The 23949-nt window shown below is 34.9% G+C and overlaps 1 protein-coding gene across 1 annotated transcript; it reads right to left on the bottom strand.

Annotated features, from left to right (window-relative positions):
- Nucleotides 1–437: 437 nt before the first annotated feature.
- Nucleotides 438–1136, bottom strand: LOC106693560 (uncharacterized). Its single transcript, XM_014441784.2, has one exon. It carries the CDS (start codon nucleotides 1134–1136, stop codon nucleotides 438–440), a length of 699 nt encoding a protein of 232 aa, XP_014297270.2.
- Between the last annotated feature and the right edge of the window lie 22813 nt (nucleotides 1137–23949).

Genomic DNA, 23949 nt, shown 5'->3' with positions numbered 1-23949 from the left:
ATACAGGTGGGACGAATCTTTTGAAAAAATTTAAAAATAAAGTACCACAAAAAGATATTAAAAATTGGTTACAGGCTCAAGGGCTACGTAACATTTGACCCGAAGACAAAATACCCGCGACAAAATATCCATCAACTAAAATACCCGCGACAAAATAACCGCAACCAAAAAACTTAATGCTTACATATCATTATTATTATTATTATTAGAATATTTATTATTATTTTTACTAAACAATATCAAAATTATCTCTGATTTACATAAAAATGGATAATTTATCATTAATGAATTTACTTATAATGTAAACAAATATTTTAAGTCAAAAAATTATAAGAGAATACAAAAAAATGCCAATTAAACGTTATAAACAATAATTAATCATCCTTAATTTATGATTCACAGTAATGTTAAGTTTGGAAAATATCGATACATTGATCTTAGGTACGAAATACATTGGCTACGTTTTTTAAGTATTGTAACTTATTATTAGGATCGTATGCAGCTACAACATTCTTTAAACGTGCATCATATTCACGGTAATTACGACGACGTTTAGGTAATGATACACTAGTATCTTGATGATTTAATTTTAATTCGACGATAGTCTGCTCAGTTCGCAATACACTTATGAACTTGCTTAAATTAGCGTAATGAATGCGAACCAAGGCATTAAAAGAATGATGCCATCCCTCTATTCCATCATTGGATTTCATTTCTTCATTCATTACACTATCGTAACAATTCCACAACTCAATACTAAACATCGGAGCAGAACGATCAACTTTGTTCCGTTTCAAGACACCGATCCACGTAGATTCATAATAATCCAACAATCCAGATAATCGTTGTTCATTCTCGACATAAAATTCACTTTTTACAAGCTCGTCGTAGGCTTCTTTTACATCGTTAGGGGGGACAAATGCCAGTGACATTAGCATTTTTATATTCTGAACGACACGTATGTTTTTATTATACCACTGTTGTAAACCTTCACTTTGCACATGACGCCATATACATTGAGTATGATGGAAAAAGCATCCACTGACGTCGACATTTTCAAATACAGTCTTAAACGCATTAATATAAGACAATTCAAAGTCGGTTAACATCCGACGTAAAGTAATAACATCAGGCATTAGTTCTTTTATTTTCTTCAAAATCTTTAAATAAGTAGACTGAGATTTACTAGGTGATAATACGTAAACTAATGGCAATGTGTGTCCATCAATGACTCCATGTAATGAATATAATTGCTTAAATATAACTGGGACTGATCGAAAAGTGCCGTCGCCACACCAAATTTCACATTGACTTAATTTAATTAAATTGGAAGCAGTGGAAAAAATCAAAAATCGATTTTTATTTCCACCACTATCATACTGTAAAAATAGTTGGTTCTATTCAGTCATTTTCAAGTCATCACGTAATATGAAATCAGATACATTGTTTCCATCAACTTGAGGTATTATTTCATGACGAGCACGCTGGACCAATCGCTGCATTGATGCAATTCGACCCAATCGAGCCATTACAGGAGAGTTAGTATTTTTTACAGTGTCAGCAATTACTTGCAATGGATTATTGTCACTATTACCAGCACGACGCTTTAAATTTGCTCGAATAACTTTGGCCTTAATATCAGTAATATCCCCAGCATGTTGATGTTTAGGAACATCACCAATAATTGAACCTATTGAAATAAATTTGTTAATAAAAATGTAAATTGTCAAATAACAGTAGCTAACATAATATAGAAAAAAAAATTACCGTTCTTTTCTTGTGAGGTGGTGTGAATTATAACAGAGCAAGCCATTTTGCGGTTATGTTCACAACATCGCCAAGTAACGCTACTTTTATTGATGCTTTTACACGAATACGAATAACCTTAATAAATCAGCAATTTTTTTCCCTTTTGCGATTTAACAAATTTCAACGACATAATTAAACACAAAAAAAAAATTGCAAATAATGTTAAACCAAAACGAAAGCACGTGAAACAATAACGAGATCAAATATATTATAATGTAACTTAGTATATTATCAATTTCAGACGATAGATGGCAATATTGGAGAAAAAAAAATTACTGATCAAATACACCCTAATAGCCACTTTAGCTTGAAATTGACGGACGAAACTTTTGAAATTAAACGGCCGCTAAAGCAAACTGTGCTATTAGGATAGAATCAATATATAATATATCGATATACTTTTCAGTTGATATTATACCAACAGGTGGTCATTAATTTATAAACATCATGGTTATATTAATTATCAATTTTATTACTACATTTTGTCAGAAAACTATTCGATACTTTCGGACACATTCAACCAGATACCTATCAAAAACTTGTCAAAAACACTAAATTAAGATAATAAAAAATTTCAATTAATAAAAATGTAATTTTTTTTTTTTTTTTTTTTTTTTTTTAATAACATAACGGTTATTTTGTCGCGGGTATTTTAATTGACGGGTATTTTGTCGCGGGTATTTTGTCACGGGTATTTTGGTTTACGGGTATTTTGTCGCGGGTATTTTGTCTTCGGGTCAAATGTCGTGTCACCAGGCTCAAGATACTTATACACTTCATAAACCAATTCGTTATAAATTTCCACGGTTACATTATGATGTGTCAAATATTGATGATGTTTGGGAAGCCGATCTCTTTGATTTACGTTCATTAAAAACTTATAATGATAATTATTCTTATATACTTGTAGTAATCGACGTATTAAGTAAATATGTATGGGCTGAGCCTTTAAAACTTAATTCTTTCTTCTTTAACTTAACTTCATTATACGTTGAAAATGCATTTAAAAAATTTTTTTCTGAAAGTAACCGTCAACTTGTAGTTTTATAAACTGATCGCGGAAAAGAATTTGTAGCTAAAAATGTACAAGATTTTTTGGCGCAACGTAATATTAAGTTTCGAGTCGCTCGTAATCCTGATGCTAAAGCCGCTGTTGTTGAACGTGTAAATCGTACAATAAAAGAACGTATGTGGCGATATTTTACTCATAAAAAAACTAAGCGTTACATAGACATACTACCATTCCTTATAAAAGCTTACAATAATACACACCACTCATCGACGAAAATGACACCTGCGTCGGTAACGCTGGAAAATGTAAGTGAAGCGCGTAATAATATAATATCAACTTTTAAACGAAAAAATACCAACAATAAACGTAAAAAAATTCATCCCTTTAAATATCATGTAAATGATTTAGTACGAATCAGTAAAACAAAAGCTACGTTTGAAAAAGGTTATGAAGCAATTTGGACTAAAGAAATATTTAAAATTAAAAAAGTTAAACGACGTCAATTATTACCTACTTACGAGTTATGTGATTTAGAAGGTGAAGACATTGATGGGTTTTTTTATGAACAAGAATTAACTTTAGTGAACAAAAATATTAACGAAGAAGAATTTGAAATTGAACGAATTATCAAAAGTAAAGGTAAAGGACGTAATAAACAAGTATTTGTCAAGTGATTAGGTTACCCCGATAAGTTTAATTCTTAGATTCCTGCTATAAATGTAAAATGACAAATCTTGCGGACGAATTTACAATGATTTTACCTAGCGACAGTAGTAAGGAATATTTTCCATCTAATACAGCATCTAGATTTACAACTTATTTACCACATCAAATTGAATTAACTGGTAAATGGGTTATGGCATTAACTGAAATACAATATCCATGTAATTTTTACACATACGTGATCATAATGATTCATATGCTGCTTTTATTGGCGTGTATGAAACAGAAGAACAATTACGAAAAACAGGACAGCATAACGTAAAACGTGGTATTTATCAGAATCCTGATGATTTTCTGTGGGCACTCAATCGTATACCGACTGTAAAATTTCATTTTGAATTCCATTACAATGCAAGAAACGGATACGTTACTATACGTAGATACTGTAGAAGGGACGAGTGTAAAGATAAAATTTGTCACGATATTTAAATATCGCGGCAGTCTCACATCAGTTCGGTGAGCAACAGATGGCAGCACACGCTGCTCACACGTCTCTACACTCATTAATTTTATGATTATTTTGTTTATATATAAGATTTTACTTTAATTATTACACTACTTATACTGAATTAATTTTTTAGGTGAAAACTGCGCTGAAGTCAGCAAAAGTTACGGATCATGTTGATGTTACAAGTATATTTTACGAGGTTGGGAGATAATTATTCATTTTATTTATATGCTTGTAGTTATTGTGGTTGGTCGGCACATGCGCGGCGACGGAACAGTTGTCATCAACAAATTTATTATATTATAAATGAAATCTATAATTATTATGCATAAATTATTAATTGGTTGGGCAATTTAAATTACTGTTAATTATTAATATGAGGAGTAATTGGGCATTTGACGTCGGGAATTGGCAAGGTTACACAATTGACATCGGGTACGTTATCGTTGGTATTATTTGAAAGTAACATGCGACAGAGATAGTTCTTCAATGGGTTAAAATGAGATGCAGATATACAATCTGGCCGGCCGAGGTGCCGGCATGAAACTCACGTGCTGCCATGGTGAGACGTGGATAAACATTTGTAAGGGAAAGGTGTGCTGCTGCCGAATAAAAATTTATTTCCAAACGCTATTTACGTTAGTGTACAAATAGTAATTAAAAATTGCCATCGAAGTCGGCATTGTTCTTGTCGAAGGGTGATAATTAGTTTCTTGAATTTATTGATAATAAGAATAACGATGGAGCCTGTTCGCCGTTTATTCTACAACGATGACTGTAAGTACCTTTGGTAAATTCATTGGCGTGTAACTTTGCTTTCCCGCGTTGGTGGCCATTTGCAAGCGTGCGAATATCACGTAGGTGGAAATTATTTATCGGTAGATTGGTACAAGCATATAACGAACTGAGTAATAATCGAGCCCAGTGGATGATTAAATTTTAATCGCAAATATATAGTTGCTCAACTAATTAAATAATTGAGAATTAAAACAAATGGTCATCAACCCGGTATTTATTTAATTTTATTATTTTAATTACTGCTATCTTTCTTGCTATCTTTATTCCTAAATCTGAAATCGCTATCCTGTTATTTATTTTGTTTTCATTTTCATTTTCTCCGTTGTGTAATTTTGAGTTGATTTTGTTCTTGGGGCACACGAACGGGCGCCCAACTAGGTTTTCTAACCCAGCCTGAGCAGAGCAGCCAGTCCAGGGAGATTCAGGATATCTTCAGGTGGGACATTTGTTTTCTGGGTTTATTTTATTTTTTTCAGTTTTCGACCAACGGAGAGCCATAACGGCTATTGAGCGCCAACGACACTCCGCCGTGGGACGCGTAAAATAGTAGAGAACGTTATAAATTCATTTATTAAATTTGTAACCGAACATATGGACAGTGTTGGGTTTCAATGGAGCGGCCATTGGCATTGAAGGCGTTCCTTTTCCAGACTTACAACCAGAGAACTACGAAATAATAGGTGAACGGTCTATGAGCTTAGCTCGTGCGCTACCTGAAAATTTTTTCATCTATTGTGATGTTTGTGCACCCTACGTCACATATGATATACAATCGTCATTATTACGTATAGTCCCATTTAATACAGCAACTAATTATGTATATGGTAGTATACGCTCAACTAATTTTACACCTGCAAATTATATACCACTATTACAATCATCATTTAGAACAATTGAAATAGATATAAGAGACGGTAAAGGTAATCCTATACCATTTGAATACGGACCATTAAACGTAACACTTCATTTTAAACGCGTTGATTAGTGATTGAAAAAATGAATCATTACGTTGAATATTATCAAGTACAGGCTGGTGGGGGTTACACTGAAAAATATAATCGGTTCGGTCGTGTATACGTAGGTGCACCTTACCAGCGTGGTCACGGTATTGGTGCTTTTTTGGGTGGTTTATTTCGGCGTGTATAACCTTTTTTGGGTAAAGCTGCTCGTGCTGTCGGTAAAGAAGTACTTAATGCGGGGTTAAGTGTTGTTAGTGATGTTTCAACACGCCGTATACCACTGAGAGACGCTCTAGAACATCGTTTTTCGGATGCTGATTTAAATTTAAAACGTAAGGCCCAAGAAAAAATCGATGAAATAATGACAGGGTCCAGTTATAATTATATTGACAGCAGGGAAGTTATTCAGTCTCATTTGAAGCGCCGACGCATACGCAAGCTTGCTACCTGTAAGAAAAAGACGAAAAAAAGTGCTAAAAAATATCGTAAAAAAGCAATCAGTAAAACAAGGAAAAAAATTAGAAATAAAATTGAAAAATTGAGACAAAAAAGTAGTTTCAGAAAAAAGAAAAAACGTTCAGTGCAAGATATTTTTGACAGTAATATATAATAATGGCTTTTTTACATTCTCATTGAACCGAATGTGCCAAGTCAGGATTGGACTTATTTACTATACCACCAACACAAACGAGCATCGAATATTCACAATGGACGCACTACAATCCAGTTTCTTCAATAACAGATGACTCACCCATTGAATTTGTTATACCTGGGCATGGTGATGAATACATTGATTTACCTCATACAATGTTAAAAATACGGGCACAAATAATTGCTGCTGACGGAACTCACGCTGCGGCCGATAAAGTCGGTCCTGTAAATAATTTATTACACTCAATGTTCAATCAAATTGATGTGTTTTTCAATCAAAAATTAATTTCACCGCCTAATAATGCTTATGCTTACCGAGCATACATTGAAACATTATTAAATTACAGTAGTGATGCGAAGAATTCACATTTAGGTTTAACTTTGTGGTCTAATGATACCAGCGGGGCGTTTGATCATCCTGTAGGAGGTATTGGTGAAAATGACAACAATGTTAGTAACAAAGGGCTAGAAGAACGTACGGGGATAACTAGAAACGGTGCGAAATTTGATTTACTTGGACATCTACATTGTGATATTTTTAATCAAGATAAATTTTTATTAAACGGTGTAGAAATGCGCTTACGTTTAGTACATACAAAAGATTCATTTTGTCTTATGGACAGTACAAATAAAAATTACAAAATACATTTACTTGAGGCATCACTTATTGTAAGAAAAGCTAAACTAGCGCCAGGTATACTTTTAGGTCACGCCAAGGATTTGTCACAAACAACGGCAAAGTACCCCCTGACGCGTGTTGAAATAAAATCATTTGTGTTACACGCAGGTATTTTAAGTCAAACAATAAATAATGCTATATTAGGACAGCTACCGAAACGAGTGATTATTGGTTTTGTTGATAATCGTGCATACAACGGTGACAGAACATTAAACCCTTTTAATTTTCATCATCATGGTATCAACTTTTTTTGTCTTTATGTTAACGGTAAGCAAGTACCAGGTAAAGTATTACAACCACAATTTTCTGAGAATGATTATTTAGAAGCTGAAGCATACAACACCCTTTTTACCGGTACGGGTATACATTTTTCTGACAATGGTAACAACATTACACGAAAAAATTACTCTAAAGGACATTGCTTGTTCGCATTCGACTTGACGTCTGATTTATCTGCTCATTTTGCTACCCACAGGAATCTTGTTAGAAATGGTAGCCTACGAATTGACATACATTTTGATAGAGCAACTACTACGAGTTTAAACTGTATATTCTATGCTGAGTACGATAATATACTAGAAATTGATTCTTCCCGCCAAGTGATAGTCGACTACAATGGATAAAAAGAATATGGTTAAATGCAGAGCAGTCAATTAGCTTGGAAATTTCGTGAGTGTATTATCTATCTGTCCTTTTTTAGTTCGTGCGTGAGTGAATGAAAATATTATAAAAATGACTCATCATTTAAACGAGCTGATTATAGACATACAAGGTTTGGCCGGTCCCGATGGTTTATTTATACCAAAAGAAATAGCTATACTACCTGTTATAGGCAGACATATAGGACATTGGATAATAGAACCACCGTTACCAAAAAGTGCTTCAAGTACAAAAGTTTGTAGGCGTAATTTTTGGCTAACGACATTTTATCATCGCTTAGACTGGTGCCAAGCGACAACGCCCTGTGAATCTTTCGTCTTTGTTATTTGAAGCTACAACGAATACGGTATTGATATACGTCCGTGGTGAAGAAAAAAAAATTTCTTACAAACAATTATTTCAAGACCTGTTATTGACTTGGAAAAATATTGCCCGCAATTTTACACGCTACCTTTAAACAATTATTTGTGCTTTTATCACGGTGAAATAAAAAAGAATACAAAGCATGAGTATTCATGTGCCCTTCATAATGCCTTTAAATTAAAAGCATGGATTGAAAATAATATTTCAACTGGAGAGTTAACATTAACAGACGAATTTGATGATATAACAAATGACGAAGACGAACACTGGATAAATTATTTTACTGCAGGTGAGAATAAAAAGAAAAATATTTAAGAAAATAAACCAGCACCCCCACCGAGGACAACATCAAAAAATTCTAGGCCCAAATCAATCGTAATACCGATGTCAGGCAATACAGTACAACCATCTAATAATTGTGCTAGTAGCGCACCACCAACGTATTCGTCGCCACCACCATCTTACCAAAAAGGGGAGGACATGCGTGGTAGAAACAGTGACGTGTGTGTTAGGGGCAGCACTGTAACTCGTAAAAACGTTGGGTCGCTAGTAGCGACATCACCGCCGCCATCTTGTCAGAAGGAGGAAGACGTGTGCTGTAGAAGCAGCAACGTTTAATGAACACGTCAGAGTTACTTGAAGTCTTACCGAATACGAATGTCACGGTCGGCGATGTTTTTGCCGCAGAAGAAATACCATGGGTGTGGACAAGACCATGTGCACTCATTTGCAACACAGACGATCATACAAGACCCGGAACCCACTGGGTCGCAATACATCTTAGTCAGGATGGGCGAGGATTCTACTTCGACAGCTATGGATTACCACCGTTTGATAAGCAAATCACACATCGCTTTACGAGAAATTGCCGAACATATACGTGGAACCGCGTCCAACTTCAAGATCTATAAAGCAATGTTTGTGGGCACTACTGCATTGTTTTGTTACATTGGCTTAGTGATGGTCGCTGTTACGAGTCGCTACTTAAAAAGTTTGGAAGAAATACAAAAATAAATGATCATATTGTTGTGAAAATGTTCCGTGCTATTATTAAAAATAAGTATAATAAAAAGTGTTAATTGTCATCGAGTTCAAGTATTCAGCATTGTAAAGAAAAACACGTAAGAAGTCTTTTTAGTACGTAAGCAAATGTGACTTTTTTTTTTAACTATACGCACTCATTATTTATATGATTTTTGGTTTTTTTTTTAAAAAAATGCACTTGATATATATATATATATATATATATATATATATATATATATATATATATATATATATATAATTTTTTTAACTATTTTTTTTTCTTTCGTTTTTATATCCCAGTAGACTTAAATATCTATTTTTTTTTGTTTTTTCATCAGCATTAAATATATATATAATTTCTAAGTTTTTTATGTGCCTCTAACACACATATATATATATATATATATATATATATATATATATATTTATCTATATATATGTATATGTATAATACCCAATCATATTCGAAAAACATTTTTTTTTTCAAAAAAGATTGTAGGCGAGGCTACGAATCCATGGAATACAGTGTAAACGTTTTAAATTGATGTATAAACTGTGTCAATCAGCTCGCAGCCACGACTACAATCTTCATTTTCATTCTTTAAAAACAAGTTTTATTTCAATGAGTCACCCTTATTGATACATGAAAAACGTTATATGACACGCGCAGCGTCCTTCTTAGGGGCTACAAGTATTAGACGAACATACTATTGAGAGAGTCACACTGCCATTCAACTTCCAAATATTTTCTAGTCCCCTGATATTTGTTTGCATCATTTTTTAACGAACACAAACGCTGGTGACTCATAAAAACATATGTTTTATAAAAACATCTGTGTTTATAAAAGTGCGATACTAGGCCCCTCTTGAAAAATATTGAAGATAAAAAAAAAATATTTGTCGAATATGATAAGATAAAAATATTATAAATAATACTCTAAAAAAAAAAAAATTATTAGAAAATGTAAAAAAAAAAAAAATAAAAAAGTAAAAAATTTCATAAAAAATATAAAAAATGTTATAAGAAATATTATAAAAAAATTGTAAGCAATAGACGTAAAAATAATTGTAAAACTTTTATAAAAATATTATAAAAAAATGTAACCATTAGACATAAGAAATATTTGTAAAAAATTTGTAATAAAAAATAAATAGACACTGGGGTATTTTCCCACGCACGCTTTTCCGATCGATGGCGTCTGGCCCAGTCCCCCTCCCCTCGAGGGGGATGAGGGCCCCAGACACCATTGTTCGAGAACAATAGCGGTGGGGAGAATACCCTAGTAACTACTTGTATTTTATCCGGAATCTGTTTTTGTGTATGTGTATGTTCGTCGAAGTATGTACAGCATGAACATGTTTTGAGTTTACGTTTTCTAGTCGAATTACGTAGTTCTGGTGTAATTTAATTAGTATGTGTTTGTTCTGCATCCATACAGTGAGGTCTCTTCTTGTCTGGGTCTGTTAAATTTGGGTTTATTTTTGTAGTATTTGTTTTTGTCTTTTCTGTATTTTTATTGGCTATTTTTTCCTGTGTTATTGTGTTAGTTTTTATGGTTGTTGTTTTGTCGGGTGATTTTACTGTCATGGGTTCAATTACAAAAGAATTTTCCCCTATGTCGTTAGTTGAAATGTTTATGTTATGTTCTGGTTCGTTATGAATTACCGCAGAGACGTCCATAAGTTTTGGATAATCGCCTCCTTCGTCAGAAGACCAAGAAATTGCACCTCCCATGTCTTTTTTATTTACGGATTTCGGTTTGATAGGAGTTCTTGGAGTGATAGGGATTGTTTCGATAGGTGATTCTGGACTAATGTCATTTGAATTTTCTGAATATATTTTTGAATGTCATTTCTGTCTCGTCAGTGTTCGATTCATCGTCAGAAGTTTCTGGAATAATTATTTTTTCAATTTTCTTACTTTGTTTATTTATTTGTCTACGAGTACGTATCGTAGGAGAGGGTGTAAACTCTGCCATTTTAGTTGTCCTTATGATTTGAGAAGGATTAAATTTATTTTTATTAATTTTTACATTTTTCTTATCTGTCTGTATTTTTGGATTTGGATGTGTAGATGTAGCTTGTGTTTGTACGTTAGGTGGTAATGATAATGGAGTGTTCGTGGTTTTACCACTTTCAACTTGCGGATTTGGAGATTGAGGTGATGGTGTTAAATTACGTGAATTTTTATGTTTTGGAGACTTTATAAAATTATTAGAAATATAAGACAAACCGAAATCTGTCATATCAGATTCGTCACTTAAATACGAAGGGTTGTCTTTAATGAGTTTTTTTCTCAGAGTTACAGCATCATACATGTCTCCTGATGACGACGATCTGTCAGAATAATCGGGAAGAGTTATTGATTTATCTGGTTCTGGATTTGATAAGACTTTGCATTTAGAATTTTTATTTAATTTTGCATTCTCTTTAGAATTACGTATGCGATTTGAATTTTCGTTAGAATTTAATTTATTTTTATCATCTTCATTTTTATTTTTAGAATTGGAGTTTTTATTTATTGAATTTGAATTTAGTTCTTGAGGATTATTTGTTTCCAAGTTTGTGAATATTTTATCATTTTTATTTTTACTTAAATCATCTTCGCTTAGTGATTCAGTACTCGAAAATTTTTTATATGGATTATATCGTCTGACGTCAGATCTTTTCATTTCTTAATTTCTATTTTTACCGATATATCCGTTTTTTTTATTTTGAACTAATCGCCGGTCGCTAGGGTAGCTAATCGTATTGCCGTCGCTAGTAGATTTAACGACTGGGTCCGTAGTATTGTTACTGACTGGCCCAACCGCTTGAGTTTTTGGCTCAAGAATTTTACGTTTTTCGACCAAATCTTCTAGACCGACCGCTTGAGTATTTTGCTCAAGATTTTGAATTTTCGAATTTATTTTTCTAACTCCGTCGACTGAGTTAGTCGCAATTTTATTTTTATCGCGAATTATTTTCTTACTTGGAGTAATTTCCTCTGAACTTGAATTATTATTTTCGTTAAAATTTGTAGGTAATTTATTTTTATCGTTATTCGAGCTAATTGACTCTGAATTAGTTTTGTATTTAGGTTTCTTTTTGAAGACTTTACCATCGTCTGAAGGATCTGAAGTCCTCAACCTAGCGATTCCGGGTTTTCCAGGTCGCCATTTAATTTTAATTGGATAAACCGCGGTTTTCAATTATTGGGTTACGCGATAAAGCGTCCGCGTTTGTGTTTATTTTTCCCGCCTTATATAACACGGTATATTCGAACTCTTTAAGCCGTTCTCTCCATCTCATTACACGCGATGTTGGGTCATTCATATTATTTACCTACACCAGCGGTCTGTGATCGGTGACAAGAGTAAACTCTCTGCCATAGAGATACGGTCTAAATGTTTTCATACCAAATAAGGCTGCGACCATTTCTTTTTCGGTGGTCGAATAATTTTTTTCGTGTTTGTTGAGCACACGAGAAGCTGCTGCAACAATTTTGTCTTCGCCAATTTTGCCTTGTGAGAGGATTGCCCCAACTGCATAGCCCGATGCATCAATCGTTAAGATAAATGGTTTCGAAAAATCTAGATACTGCAATATCCGAGCTGTACATAGTTTATCGCGCAAGGTTTCAAAAGCTCTCTGATGTTCAGGTGCCCATAAAAATCTTGCGTTTTTGCTTGTAAGATCGGATAGGCACTTAGAGACTTTTGCGAAATCCTTGATAAATCGCCGATAGTAACCAGCAAGTCCAAGAAATTCTCTCACTTGTGTTGTGTTCTCAGGTGTTTTGAAACATTTGATCGCTTCAATTTTATCGGGATCAGGCTTGACACCGTCGGCAGATATAAGATGGCCTAAATAAATTACTTCTTTATTTAGGAATTCACATTTATCGGCTTGTAGAGTTAAATTCGCACTTCGTAAACGTTCGGCTAATTTTTCGAATTTAGTGCTATGTTCTTCTAGAGAACGTGCGCAAATGACTATATCGTCTAAGTAAACAAAGAGATCTGCTCCTTGTAACCCGCGTAAAACTAAATCCATTGACCTTTGGAACGTTGCTGGAGCATTTTTAAGTCCAAATGGCATTCTATTAAATTGATAATGACCATGAGAAGTTGTAAATGCTGTTTTGTGCTTATCTTTAAGATCTACTTTCAATTGATGAAAACCCGATTTTAAATCAAATACTGAAAAATAAATCGCACCACCTAATTGATAAAGAATATCATTCATCAACGGTAGTGGATATGCATCCTTAACAGTTTTATTATTTAATTTACGATAATCTATAACTAAACGCAATCTTTTATTTCCTTTAGAATCAGCCTTTTTAGGTACGATCCATAAAGGGGAATTATATGGTGAGGTCGAAGGTTCAATAATATCCATTAACATTAGTTCTGTTATTTGTTTTTCTATTTCGTCTTTCTGTGCTGGAGGGTGTCTGTATTGTCGAGTATTTACGGGAACGTCATCGGTAGTGGGTATAGTATGAGTCGCAGTGTCTGTAGCGCGCAGTGGTTCTCCTGGAATGTGGAATAGGTCAGCGTATTGCTCTACTAGAGAAACTATTGCTTTACGCTCTTCTTCATTCAGATGTTTTAAACGCAAGAGTTTTAACACTTTGTTGACACGATTTTCCCCGGCCGTGGTACTTTTATCGTGATTGTCTGTGTCGTCATGCATCAAAGAAGTATCCTCGTCTTCGCTTGTCCCGAATGGGTACAGAGAAACTACCGGTACTTTTACTTTTACATCTTTGTCAAGAGTATTTATTGCGTACAAATAAGCGATTCCGTTATTATTACTCACCAAAGCTTCGCCCGCGTAAATACCGTTTTCAAATTCGATACGAGGTGTATAACCCTCTTTAAGTTTACTATCTACTCGAACAAACATTGCCATTTTCGTTCGAGCTTTTAAAACGAAATATTCTTCTTCTGTTTATGATATTTGTAGATTATTTAAATGTTGAAATGTTACCGTATTGTCTACTAAATTTATTATTCCGCCGTGTTCTCGTAAAAATTCCATGCCAAGTATGCCCGTATAATCTAAAGGAAATTCGTCCGGTATTATATGAAAATGAGTATCCTTGTTAAAAATTTGTATTTTTACTCTACCCAAAGTGATAGCTTCGGAGGCACCGTTTAATTTGTAACAATATGATTCGTCGATTAATTTTGTATAGTTTACTTCCCCGTATTTTATTTAATTTGAATTACATCCAGTGTCTACTAAAATTTTCCCATAGCTAGATATTCTATGTTTGGATCTGAACATAATTGACGTAGGTTTATAATCAATTGACATGGCACCCACGGAATAAGTTTCTGTCGGTATTCTTAGTTTTTGTTTAAATTTTGGCGCTGAATTGCTACGTTTCCCATCGGAGCGCTGACTCGAGGGAACGCTTGGTCGTTTCCCGTACCTGTACTCGGTTTTGCATTTGAACCGTCGCGTTTTCCTTCATTATAAATTTTTTTACGACAATTGTTTACTGAATGACCTTTCATTTTACAGTAATCACATTGAAGAATATTTTTGTTTATAATTTGATTAGATTCAATATTCTTTCTTTGAATTAAAATTCTACATTCCTCAATATTATGATTGTAACTTTTGCAAAAATTACAAAACTTATTTAGGTTGTTTCGATTTTGATTATTAACCTGTTCCGATTTTTCACGACTGTTTCTGTTATAATTTTTATTAAATTGCTGATAAGGATTCAAATTTCGAATGTGGTGATTATTTTGGTTAATTGTGTTGTGTGGGTTAGGGTCTTGGATTGCGAAACAATTTTTATTTGAATTATTATCAAATGGCTTAAGAGTTTGTTTATATTCTTCATTTGCTGAAATTTTCGTTCCGCTTTAATTGCTGCAGTAGCGGCTGTAAAAAGATCCGCAAATTCGTCATTGTGTAAAAATAAAGCAAGTCTTGGTTCTAAACCCGAAATAAATGCTTGTACCGCGGTTTCTTTAGCCAAAACTATTTTTTCATCTTTACTATTACCGCATTTATCCGCAATTTCTGAGCAAGTGTCCTGTAAATGTTTATTCACTCTATGGTAAAAGTCCATTACGCGTTTACTCGATTTTTGCTCCAAGTCATTACATTCTTTTAACCAAACTGAAACTTGTTTGCTTAATCTAAAATTTAAATTTAAAAATGCAATAAATTCGTCTATTGATTTTACGTTTGACCCGCTTACTCTAATTGAAGGTTCGCCTTTACATTTGGATTTAAATATTCTAACGAGCGCGTCCTTGTTTATTTCTCTTAGATATTCCTTTGGCGTCTCTGCATGCCTGTATGAATGATTCTACTGGATAACTTATACCGTCAAAGTCTGGTATAGTTTTGGAAAATTTCTTGCGATCGAATTTGTTATTTGCACTTAAATTATTCGTTAAATTAAGATTGGGAGGTAATTGGTGTGAAGCACCCACGGGTGAATTTCTTTCGAAATGTGTTTTTAATTGTTGAGCAATAGCTGCTTGACAATTTTCCTCAAATTTATTTTTCATTTCAAGTTTTTCTGCTAGTAATTGTTCGATTTGAGCTTTTAACGCTAGTACTTCATTTTGGGTTTCCGTAAGGGAAACTTCCATTTGTTTAAGACTCATTTTTGTTTGTATAAATATTTCGAAAGACAGAAAAAAAATTTTTTAAGAATATAATTGACTTACTATTTAGTTGTTTACAGGTTTGAATTTCAGATGAATCGGTAATTGTAGTTGATATGGAGATCTTCGTTGCCGTCGGAAGGTTGATGGAAACGAGTTTAGCAGGAATGTGCGATAACTGTAGATTTCTCAGCTGTAGTTGATGTTGAGCTGCGTCCGTTGGGTGTCGTGAATGATATTGGTAGTTTTATTTTGTTTTAAATTTTAATGCTTCATTAACTTCACTCACTTGAATTTTATTATGAATTTTATTTTTAATTCACAAAATTTTATTTTTTTCTTGATATATTTGATTTATCAATTCTCACTTAACTTTTCACTTCTGTTTCACAATTTTGCTTCTTTTTTTTTTTTTTTTTTTTTTTTTTTTTATATAGAGAACAAAAATTTCCGATGTCGACAAAAAAAAATTTGTAATATTTTTTTGTGTTGCTCAATTTCACTTTGAGAACTTGATGTTAATTTTTGTAAAAAAAAATTTTCGGATTTTTGAGATTTTACCAGTCTATTCGGGGGCTGTTCGAATCCGTCGCTGCCACCAATTTTAATTATATAATAAGTTGTTACGTCCTGGTCGATGTTTTGGCGCTGGCGTGGTTGAGCGGTCGATTTGAATTGGACGTAATGAGAACTTACATATAATTATAAATAATTATTTAGTAGGGGTTGAACAGCCACCATTCGGTGGTTGAAATAAACTGGTTATTATTCAAACCTCAATCCGATTTATTCAATTGTAAAAGAATAATTTCAATAATGTGAAAATATACAATTGAATCAATTTATAAATTGTTAAAGTTCGTCAAACAATAACTTCGAAAGGGCGAGAAAGAAGTTGAGTATTTAGTATTGAACCTGACTGCTCTCTGTGATTCTATATTTCAGACTGAATTCTCTTGATCGAGAAAAACTAGAGTAATTCTCTTATCAATATGAGGCGCTTGGGCATCAGGCCCGCGCATCGTTCGATATAGAGGGGTGGATCGTGATAAGCAATATTCTCGAATGATCCATTCTCCGTTCTCACGCTTTCTCCGTTTTTGTTATTAACAAATGAGTCACTTATCTATGAACAAAAGTTATCTTAGAACAACATAGATGTTTGTACAGCTGCACGTCTCGAGGATTTACTCGAGGCGTCAGCGTTGATTTGTACATAACAAATATTAAGAGAAAAATAACTTTATCAATATGTTTTAAATATTCTAAATAACATTATACTATATTATATTCAATTATTTTATATTATTATATTATGTTATATTATTATATAAAATTCTATTATTATATTATATTATATTATTATATTAAATTATGTTCTATAATATAGGATGACGTATAAATTACGTCACTTGTCAAATTATCAATATGCATCTTAGTTAATTAGTTAGGTCTTAGATCGATCTCTCAATAATTAGCATTTAAAAATAGTCAGAGATATCTGATGAGCAGGCTGGGACGTAACAGAAAGATGATATTTGAATATAGTGTTTTAGTCGAGTTGTTCTTATAGCTAGTCCAATTTAATATAGTGGAAACCTAAAACATGCAAACCTTCTCAATAAGACAATTTATAGATAAATTGAGAAAAATATAGATAGCCCGAACTGGTAATCGAACCCAGACCATGTCGGTATCGCGCCGAGTGCTCTACCAGTTGAGCTATCCGGCACTATACTATATTCCGTTCAATTTGATCTATAACTTATTGAGCCACACCGTCCATCGTACGGTATTAACACCAATTTAATATAGTGGAAACCTAAAACATGCAAACCTTCTCAATAAGACAATTTATAGATAAATTGAGAAAAATATAGATAGCCCGAACTGGGAATCGAACCCAGACCAAAACGTTCGTTGCGATAAGGGGTAAGTTTGCTAATTTTTATTAAAACCTATTTTCAGTTTTAAAAATAAGGAATTTGGTAGTGTCCGGTTCAGTTCACGATCTGAATTTCGGTAATTCCAGGATTTGTTGCTGAAAATGTGTTTTAATCGCCCACCTTTCGAGATTGTCGATCCAGAATTGGATCCTTTACCGATCTCACTAGAGGAGGTTCTCATCGAAGTACAAGCCCGCTGGTACTTGGATTCGGACTCGATTTTTTTATTCGTGACTAACCAGTGTGAGATCGATTGAATCCATTCTGTGGCACCACTGTCACCCCCGCTGGATGCCGATGGTCGTGTTCTTACCCTATTAGACGTGAACGGATTTATCTTGTCTTTTTTTTTTTTTTTTGAAAAATGAATTAAATATAATGAGAGAAGGAATCTCCCTCTATATTTTGTTAACTTATGGATTTCAGTATATGGTGGTTAATTTGCACTTGCATTTTACAGATAATACCGAGGTTCGTGACAGTTATTTATTGGAAGTTTTGAGAAATTTCCGGGACGTTCGAGAAAACAGGAATAATTTGCGGTTGTTGAATTCAAGTTTAAAAGGTTCCTCTATCGCCTGGCTATTCAAAAGGCGTTAATGATTGTAAATTTTGGGGAATAAAAGAAAATTTTGAATGGATTTCCAGAGGTTGTAATTTTATTTATTTATTTCTCAAGAGTTTCCCCATAATATTTTTATTTTTTTTAACTTTTATGTCTTTTACTGCTAGAACTCTCTCACGGCTAACGCGTCTTATTACTGCTGACTAGCCATTCATGTGCAAAGTCAGTCATTCAGTCATCTGGTTTGAAGCTAGCAAAATGTGTGTGTCTTTTGGTCAGAAGTACGACCTTGGAGATCCCATTTATTATTTTGTAAGAACCTATGCAGAATTTGCTTATATTCGAAGAATTTTTTCAATCTGGGACCCAAAATTCATATTTGTGAGTGTTATTACTCGTGTGGTGTACGCAACAATCTGTTACACGTAAATGTTTAAGTGTTAAGACAAGGTCAATTGTGTTTATAACGTTATAATTCTATTCGTTTGTCCAGTATTATTCAAGCTGTGGTTCTCTGCTCTACTGTCCTGACCAATTGAAGCGTGAGCTTTTCCTGGCCTGGAGTAAACATTTCTGGAGGGAAAAGGAAGAGGATTTAGATGATTGGATGGAGGATTGGATACCGATCTCTTGGCTCTTTGAGGAGGACGGGAAAGATGAGCCAGAGGGGGAAAAACTCGAGGAATTGGACTAAAATGGTGCAATTTGATCATCACCAGCGTTTGCTGGGTGAATTAGAAGATGTCGTCACTCTCGAGTCACTTTTAGCTGTCAATTTTCTCTTTTCAATAAAGAGTAAATGAGCTTGAAGATCGTTTGTTCCTTTTTTTAACCCAGAACCTTCCTATCCTTTTTAATAACCGTATACAATCTCGGATATAAATAATATGCGAGTGTAAACGGAGAGAAAAAGCGGTTTTTATTTTCTTTTCCTCTTTTCTTCTAAATTTATTATTATTATTAAATGGTGCATTTCGCCAGGTAAGTTAATTAAAATTTTTAAGAAACATGTGACCATTATGAGGTGAGTAAAGTCCTGATGTTAATTTTTGAGAGAAAATATCTTTTCTATTAATTGCTTCCATTTCCTGTTATTACAGGAGGTGAAATGGGAGTAAAAGGAGGTTTTCCTGGAGCTAGTTTTAAGAAGGCGAATTTTAGTGGAGAATGGTGTTTCCTCAGGAGTTATGTCAACGGCTGTAAGAAGCGGCTGTTAATAATGTTCAGAGTTGCGCATGCGCGGTGAGAGGTAAGCACTTGTCTCTTAGTTAGATTTTTAAAAATAATTTCTCTAGTTTTAACAGGAATTACCAATTTTCCTGTTTTCTCAAATGTCCAGGTGACTTAAAAATTTGTTATAATTTGAATGAATTTTGAATTTAGATATATGATTTTTCGAAACTTAATCTTATAAATTTATATTTTAAACATTTCCTAAATTAGAATGTAGTAATATAATTTTTATTAAAATGTTATGCCGGTAAAATAGGAATCCTCTTTCAAGACGACGTAAAGTGTCGGTAAATGTATAAGAATTTGTAAAGTCACAGAAAGGCCCGAAAATTATTTTGGGTCTGGATTTCAAGTACTTTAAAAGAGGATTTCTATTTTTCCGTGAAATTTTGATTTGACTTATACATTATTCTTATCTTGTTTAGAATAATTAGATCGGAGCGTTGAAGTCTGAGAGGCGAAGGCCTCTCGTGGTACGAGTTGGAGTTACTGATTTGCTTACAGAGAAGACGACACGACTTGAAAGAGCTGGTGGAGTTTCCTGGAGCTCGATGACTTCTGGTTGGTTCTTGATTTGGACAGAACTCGATTTGGAGTCTGAGGTACGTCTGGTTTCTTTTACTATTTTGGGATGTACCTCGCCTGGCTGCTTGTTTTTCTTGTAGGTGAAGCAGCACTTCTTGCTTGAGCATACGCAACATTTGAAAAATATTGGAATGACGAGGATGACACAAAGGACAGCTAGGATAGACATGTTTCCCACCGTCATCGTTCAATTGATATCGTCTTCTTGATGGCGCAACGATATTTCGGACATTTGATTTTCCGTTTCTTCCAATCCTGCTCCCCAGGGTTGGAATAACCAGGTTTGTCTACTGTTTTTAACGGATCAACGTTTTTCTTGAAGAGAAATCCAGACATTTTAGGTTCAGCTGTTAAATTCGTTGATAGCGTTTCCAAGGTCAAGTTTAACCTTGGCAAGGTGATGTTCAGCTGAGTGATCTCTTCATCTATGCTTTTGATTATATATTTTCCGCTTCTAATTTCGCATCTACCGTGAATATGGACTATTCCTGTTCCGTTGATGTGATATTTATTCTCAACTGGATTTAAGCACTTGAAGATTAGCTTTCCTTCCTTACAAGTCGAATACACCCAAGAATTTGGTTGATTGAGCTTGATCCAAGTAGTTTTACACTCTGGGATGATGCGGACATTGCACGTTCTTGAAATATCTTTAGCTGACTTTAAAAGCAGCTTCATTTCGCAGTCTACTTCTTCGTGGACTTCCGCAGACTGGAATGGTATGTCGGGACGACAAGACAAATCGTTCCCGATAGATTTGCAATTGTTGATATATTTAGAATCTGCTAGGTAGAATCTCCTCAAGCCTGGATCAGTAACTAGGAACCTTTTTGATGGTAGTATCGTCAGTGTTTGAATTTTTCCATTGAGATTTTCTGGCTTTGGCAGTGGTCTCATTTCGTATGACAATAACGGAATTTTATGGAACAGGCGTAAGGTTACTATGATAAGTAGATAACCTTTCGCCCTTGCTACCTTTACTGTAGACACAGCTGACAAGGTTGAGATATCCCTTCGGTCAATTGGTTGAGGTGGATTCAAATCCGGATGCTTCCTTATGATGTCGACGGTTGTTCGGTAGAGTTGGCTTGGTGATATAGCTTGTGGGGACAGTCGGCCGGCCTTGGCTTCCTCTATGATGGTTTCAGCTTCCGTCAGGACTCGAAGATGGTTACTGGCATTCTCCTTTCGTTCATCCCCTAGCATCATGACTTTCATCAAATATGCGAGTTTACCCAAGGAATTATTGGTGGAATTCATAAAGTTCGTGGTAGCATCTGCGAGATTATTTAGATTGGACTGCATTTGCGCCTCGCTTTGGAAAATAGTATTGATCTCACTCTTGACGAGGTAAGTGGCGTTCTGTACTAGGTGCACCATTTCGGCATTGTCCTGACATAATTTGTCGATCTCCTTGGTGATATGCTCTTTGTCTTCGTAGTCCATGGTTCCAGACAGTTCTCGGGCAATTGTGCCGACGAACCCGAACCATGGAGCTCGTTGATTACGGTCAAACGGCGGAGTTTTGAATGTTGTTTCTTCAAGGAGCTGGTCCAAACGGCTTTTAGCTTGGTTTATGGAGGTTTGTATTTCCGTTATCAGGTCCATCTTCAGGTAGTGCATGCAGGACCCAGAGCCGATAATTTTGGTACAACCTAGCATGGTCGAGTGGAGATGGTCCCACTCAAAGGGATACAAATCGACCAATCCTCGGACGTTAATGGAAGAAATGACGCACCAGTTTTCTTCTACCAGGTAAATGTTCTTAAACGGGGCATACAGTAGACCTGGGTTGTCTGCCAGTGGCTGGATGGTCAGTTCGTCCTTGGATTGACCCCCTTGGATGATGATAACCAGGAATAACAATAATTGTCTCATGATGGTAGAGATTTAAGGATCTGAAACAGAGAACTTTATAAAGGTTTAGCCTTATGGTTAAAAGCAGGTTTAGCTTTATTAGTGTTTACCAAATTGCGGTTCCCTTTGTCGTTCAGGTAGATCAGACTCCCAAATTCGTTAATTTCGACGATTTCATAGGGCCCGGTATAATAAACATCGAGTTTATTTTTCCGTGGTTCCTTTAGAACATAAATAAAGTCGCCTACCTTGAAGGTTTTGGCGTGTATGTGTCGATCGTAACGAATTTTGGAATCTTGCTTTGCCTTGTTGAGACAATCGGCAGCGATTTCTCTAACTTCTGACAGTCGACTCATAAGATCGGCGAGGTAGCCGGTATAAGTTTAGATTCTGGAATAATCGGAGAATTGGGTTGGTAACCAAGCTCTTCGACCAAATAGCTCAAATGGAGTGAATTTGGTTGAAGTATGCACATTGGTATTGTAACTCAACGCCGCAAGACTCACATATCGATCCCAGTCCGGATACTTATCCGAGATTACTCTTAAGAAATCTATCAGTGACTGATGGCTCTTTTCTAGAGAACCATTTGATTGGGGGTAATAACGCGAAGTCGTTAATCTTTGGATTTTTAGGGCCTTCGCAAGTTGTTGTATTATTTTAGAGGTAAATGAAGTACTTTTATCTGAGAGGATAACTCTCGGGCAACCATAATAGCACATATAACGATCTACAAGGGCTTCTGCCACTGTTGTCGATCGGATATCAGGTATCGGGATTGCTGTTATGGCTTTCGAAAAGTTATCCTGAATAGTCAATATATGGACATTCCCACTCCTAGTCATAGGAAGTGGTCCCACGGTATCAATAGAGATTTTCTCGAAGGGTGCAAAGGGAGTATCGGTTATCATCATTGGTTGTTTTGTTTTGATTCGGGTGAGTTTATTCTTCTGGCAGATTTCGCATTTCCGGATGAATCTATAGATTCTTTCCTTCATGGCTGGCCAGTAGAATCTCTCTCGAATTCGCCAATAAGTTTTCACGACACCCTTGTGGCCCGCAATAGGGCTGCAGTGGTTTTCTTCAATGATTTTATCTCGTAACTCTTCGGTAGGAACTTCTATATTTCCTTCGCAAATTGTTACCTCGATAGGACAATCGCCTAATTCTTGTATGAGATAAGGCTTAATGTTTATATCATCGAATTCATCCCCCTGTTTCGCCATGCGGAATGTGTAGATTTCGTGCTTGAACATGGACACTCTTAAATTTCGTAATCCTTCAATTAAATTAATTAAATCGATTTTCTCGAAATGATTTTTCTTGACAAAGACCGTCAAGATAAAGCACTGACCCAATTTTGTGACTAATACATCACCCATTTTTGGTTTAGCTGTCTTCAGATCTTCCTGATTGATGAAAGTGAGATCTCTTAACAATCGTGAAACTGGTTTCACCAACTCACAATCCAGAGACAGGAAATGTACCATGTGGTCTCTTACATAAGTAATTTCATCTCGACTGTCCTTGAATTTGATTCGATTTTCAGGTAGTTTCCGAGGTCTATCAGACTCGGAGCTCGAGGAAGACGAAACTTCCGGTGGTGAATAGCGTTGATCACTCAGATCCTCCGCTATATCTGAGGAAGGAGGATCAAATACGTACCACGGAGCTTGATTCGGAAGTTTAGGAGGTAAATCTACATTCATCTCCGGCTCATCCCCCAATTGTTCGTCAACAACTTCCGGTAGAGTCGTGTGGAGAGGGTCAGATTCATTAACCTGAGCATTTCCGTCGTCTTGTTCTCGATGTACTTCCACTTGAATCACTGTATTTTTATCAGATTCGCTGGCATCTGATTGGTCTGATTGAGAAGATATCTCCGCTATAATTATTCGATCATTTGCAGAATTTCGATTTGGTGAACTGAGCTACTGATTTTCGTTCAGCAAGGTCTTTCCTTGTCCCAGATTTTTACTTGTGGATGTCACTTTGCGTTTGGGCGTTTC

Source organism: Microplitis demolitor, chromosome 8 (genome assembly GCF_026212275.2).
Source record: "Microplitis demolitor isolate Queensland-Clemson2020A chromosome 8, iyMicDemo2.1a, whole genome shotgun sequence".
Classification (NCBI taxonomy): Eukaryota; Metazoa; Arthropoda; class Insecta; order Hymenoptera; family Braconidae; genus Microplitis; species Microplitis demolitor.
This window is presented reverse-complemented; position numbering and strand designations above follow the sequence as displayed.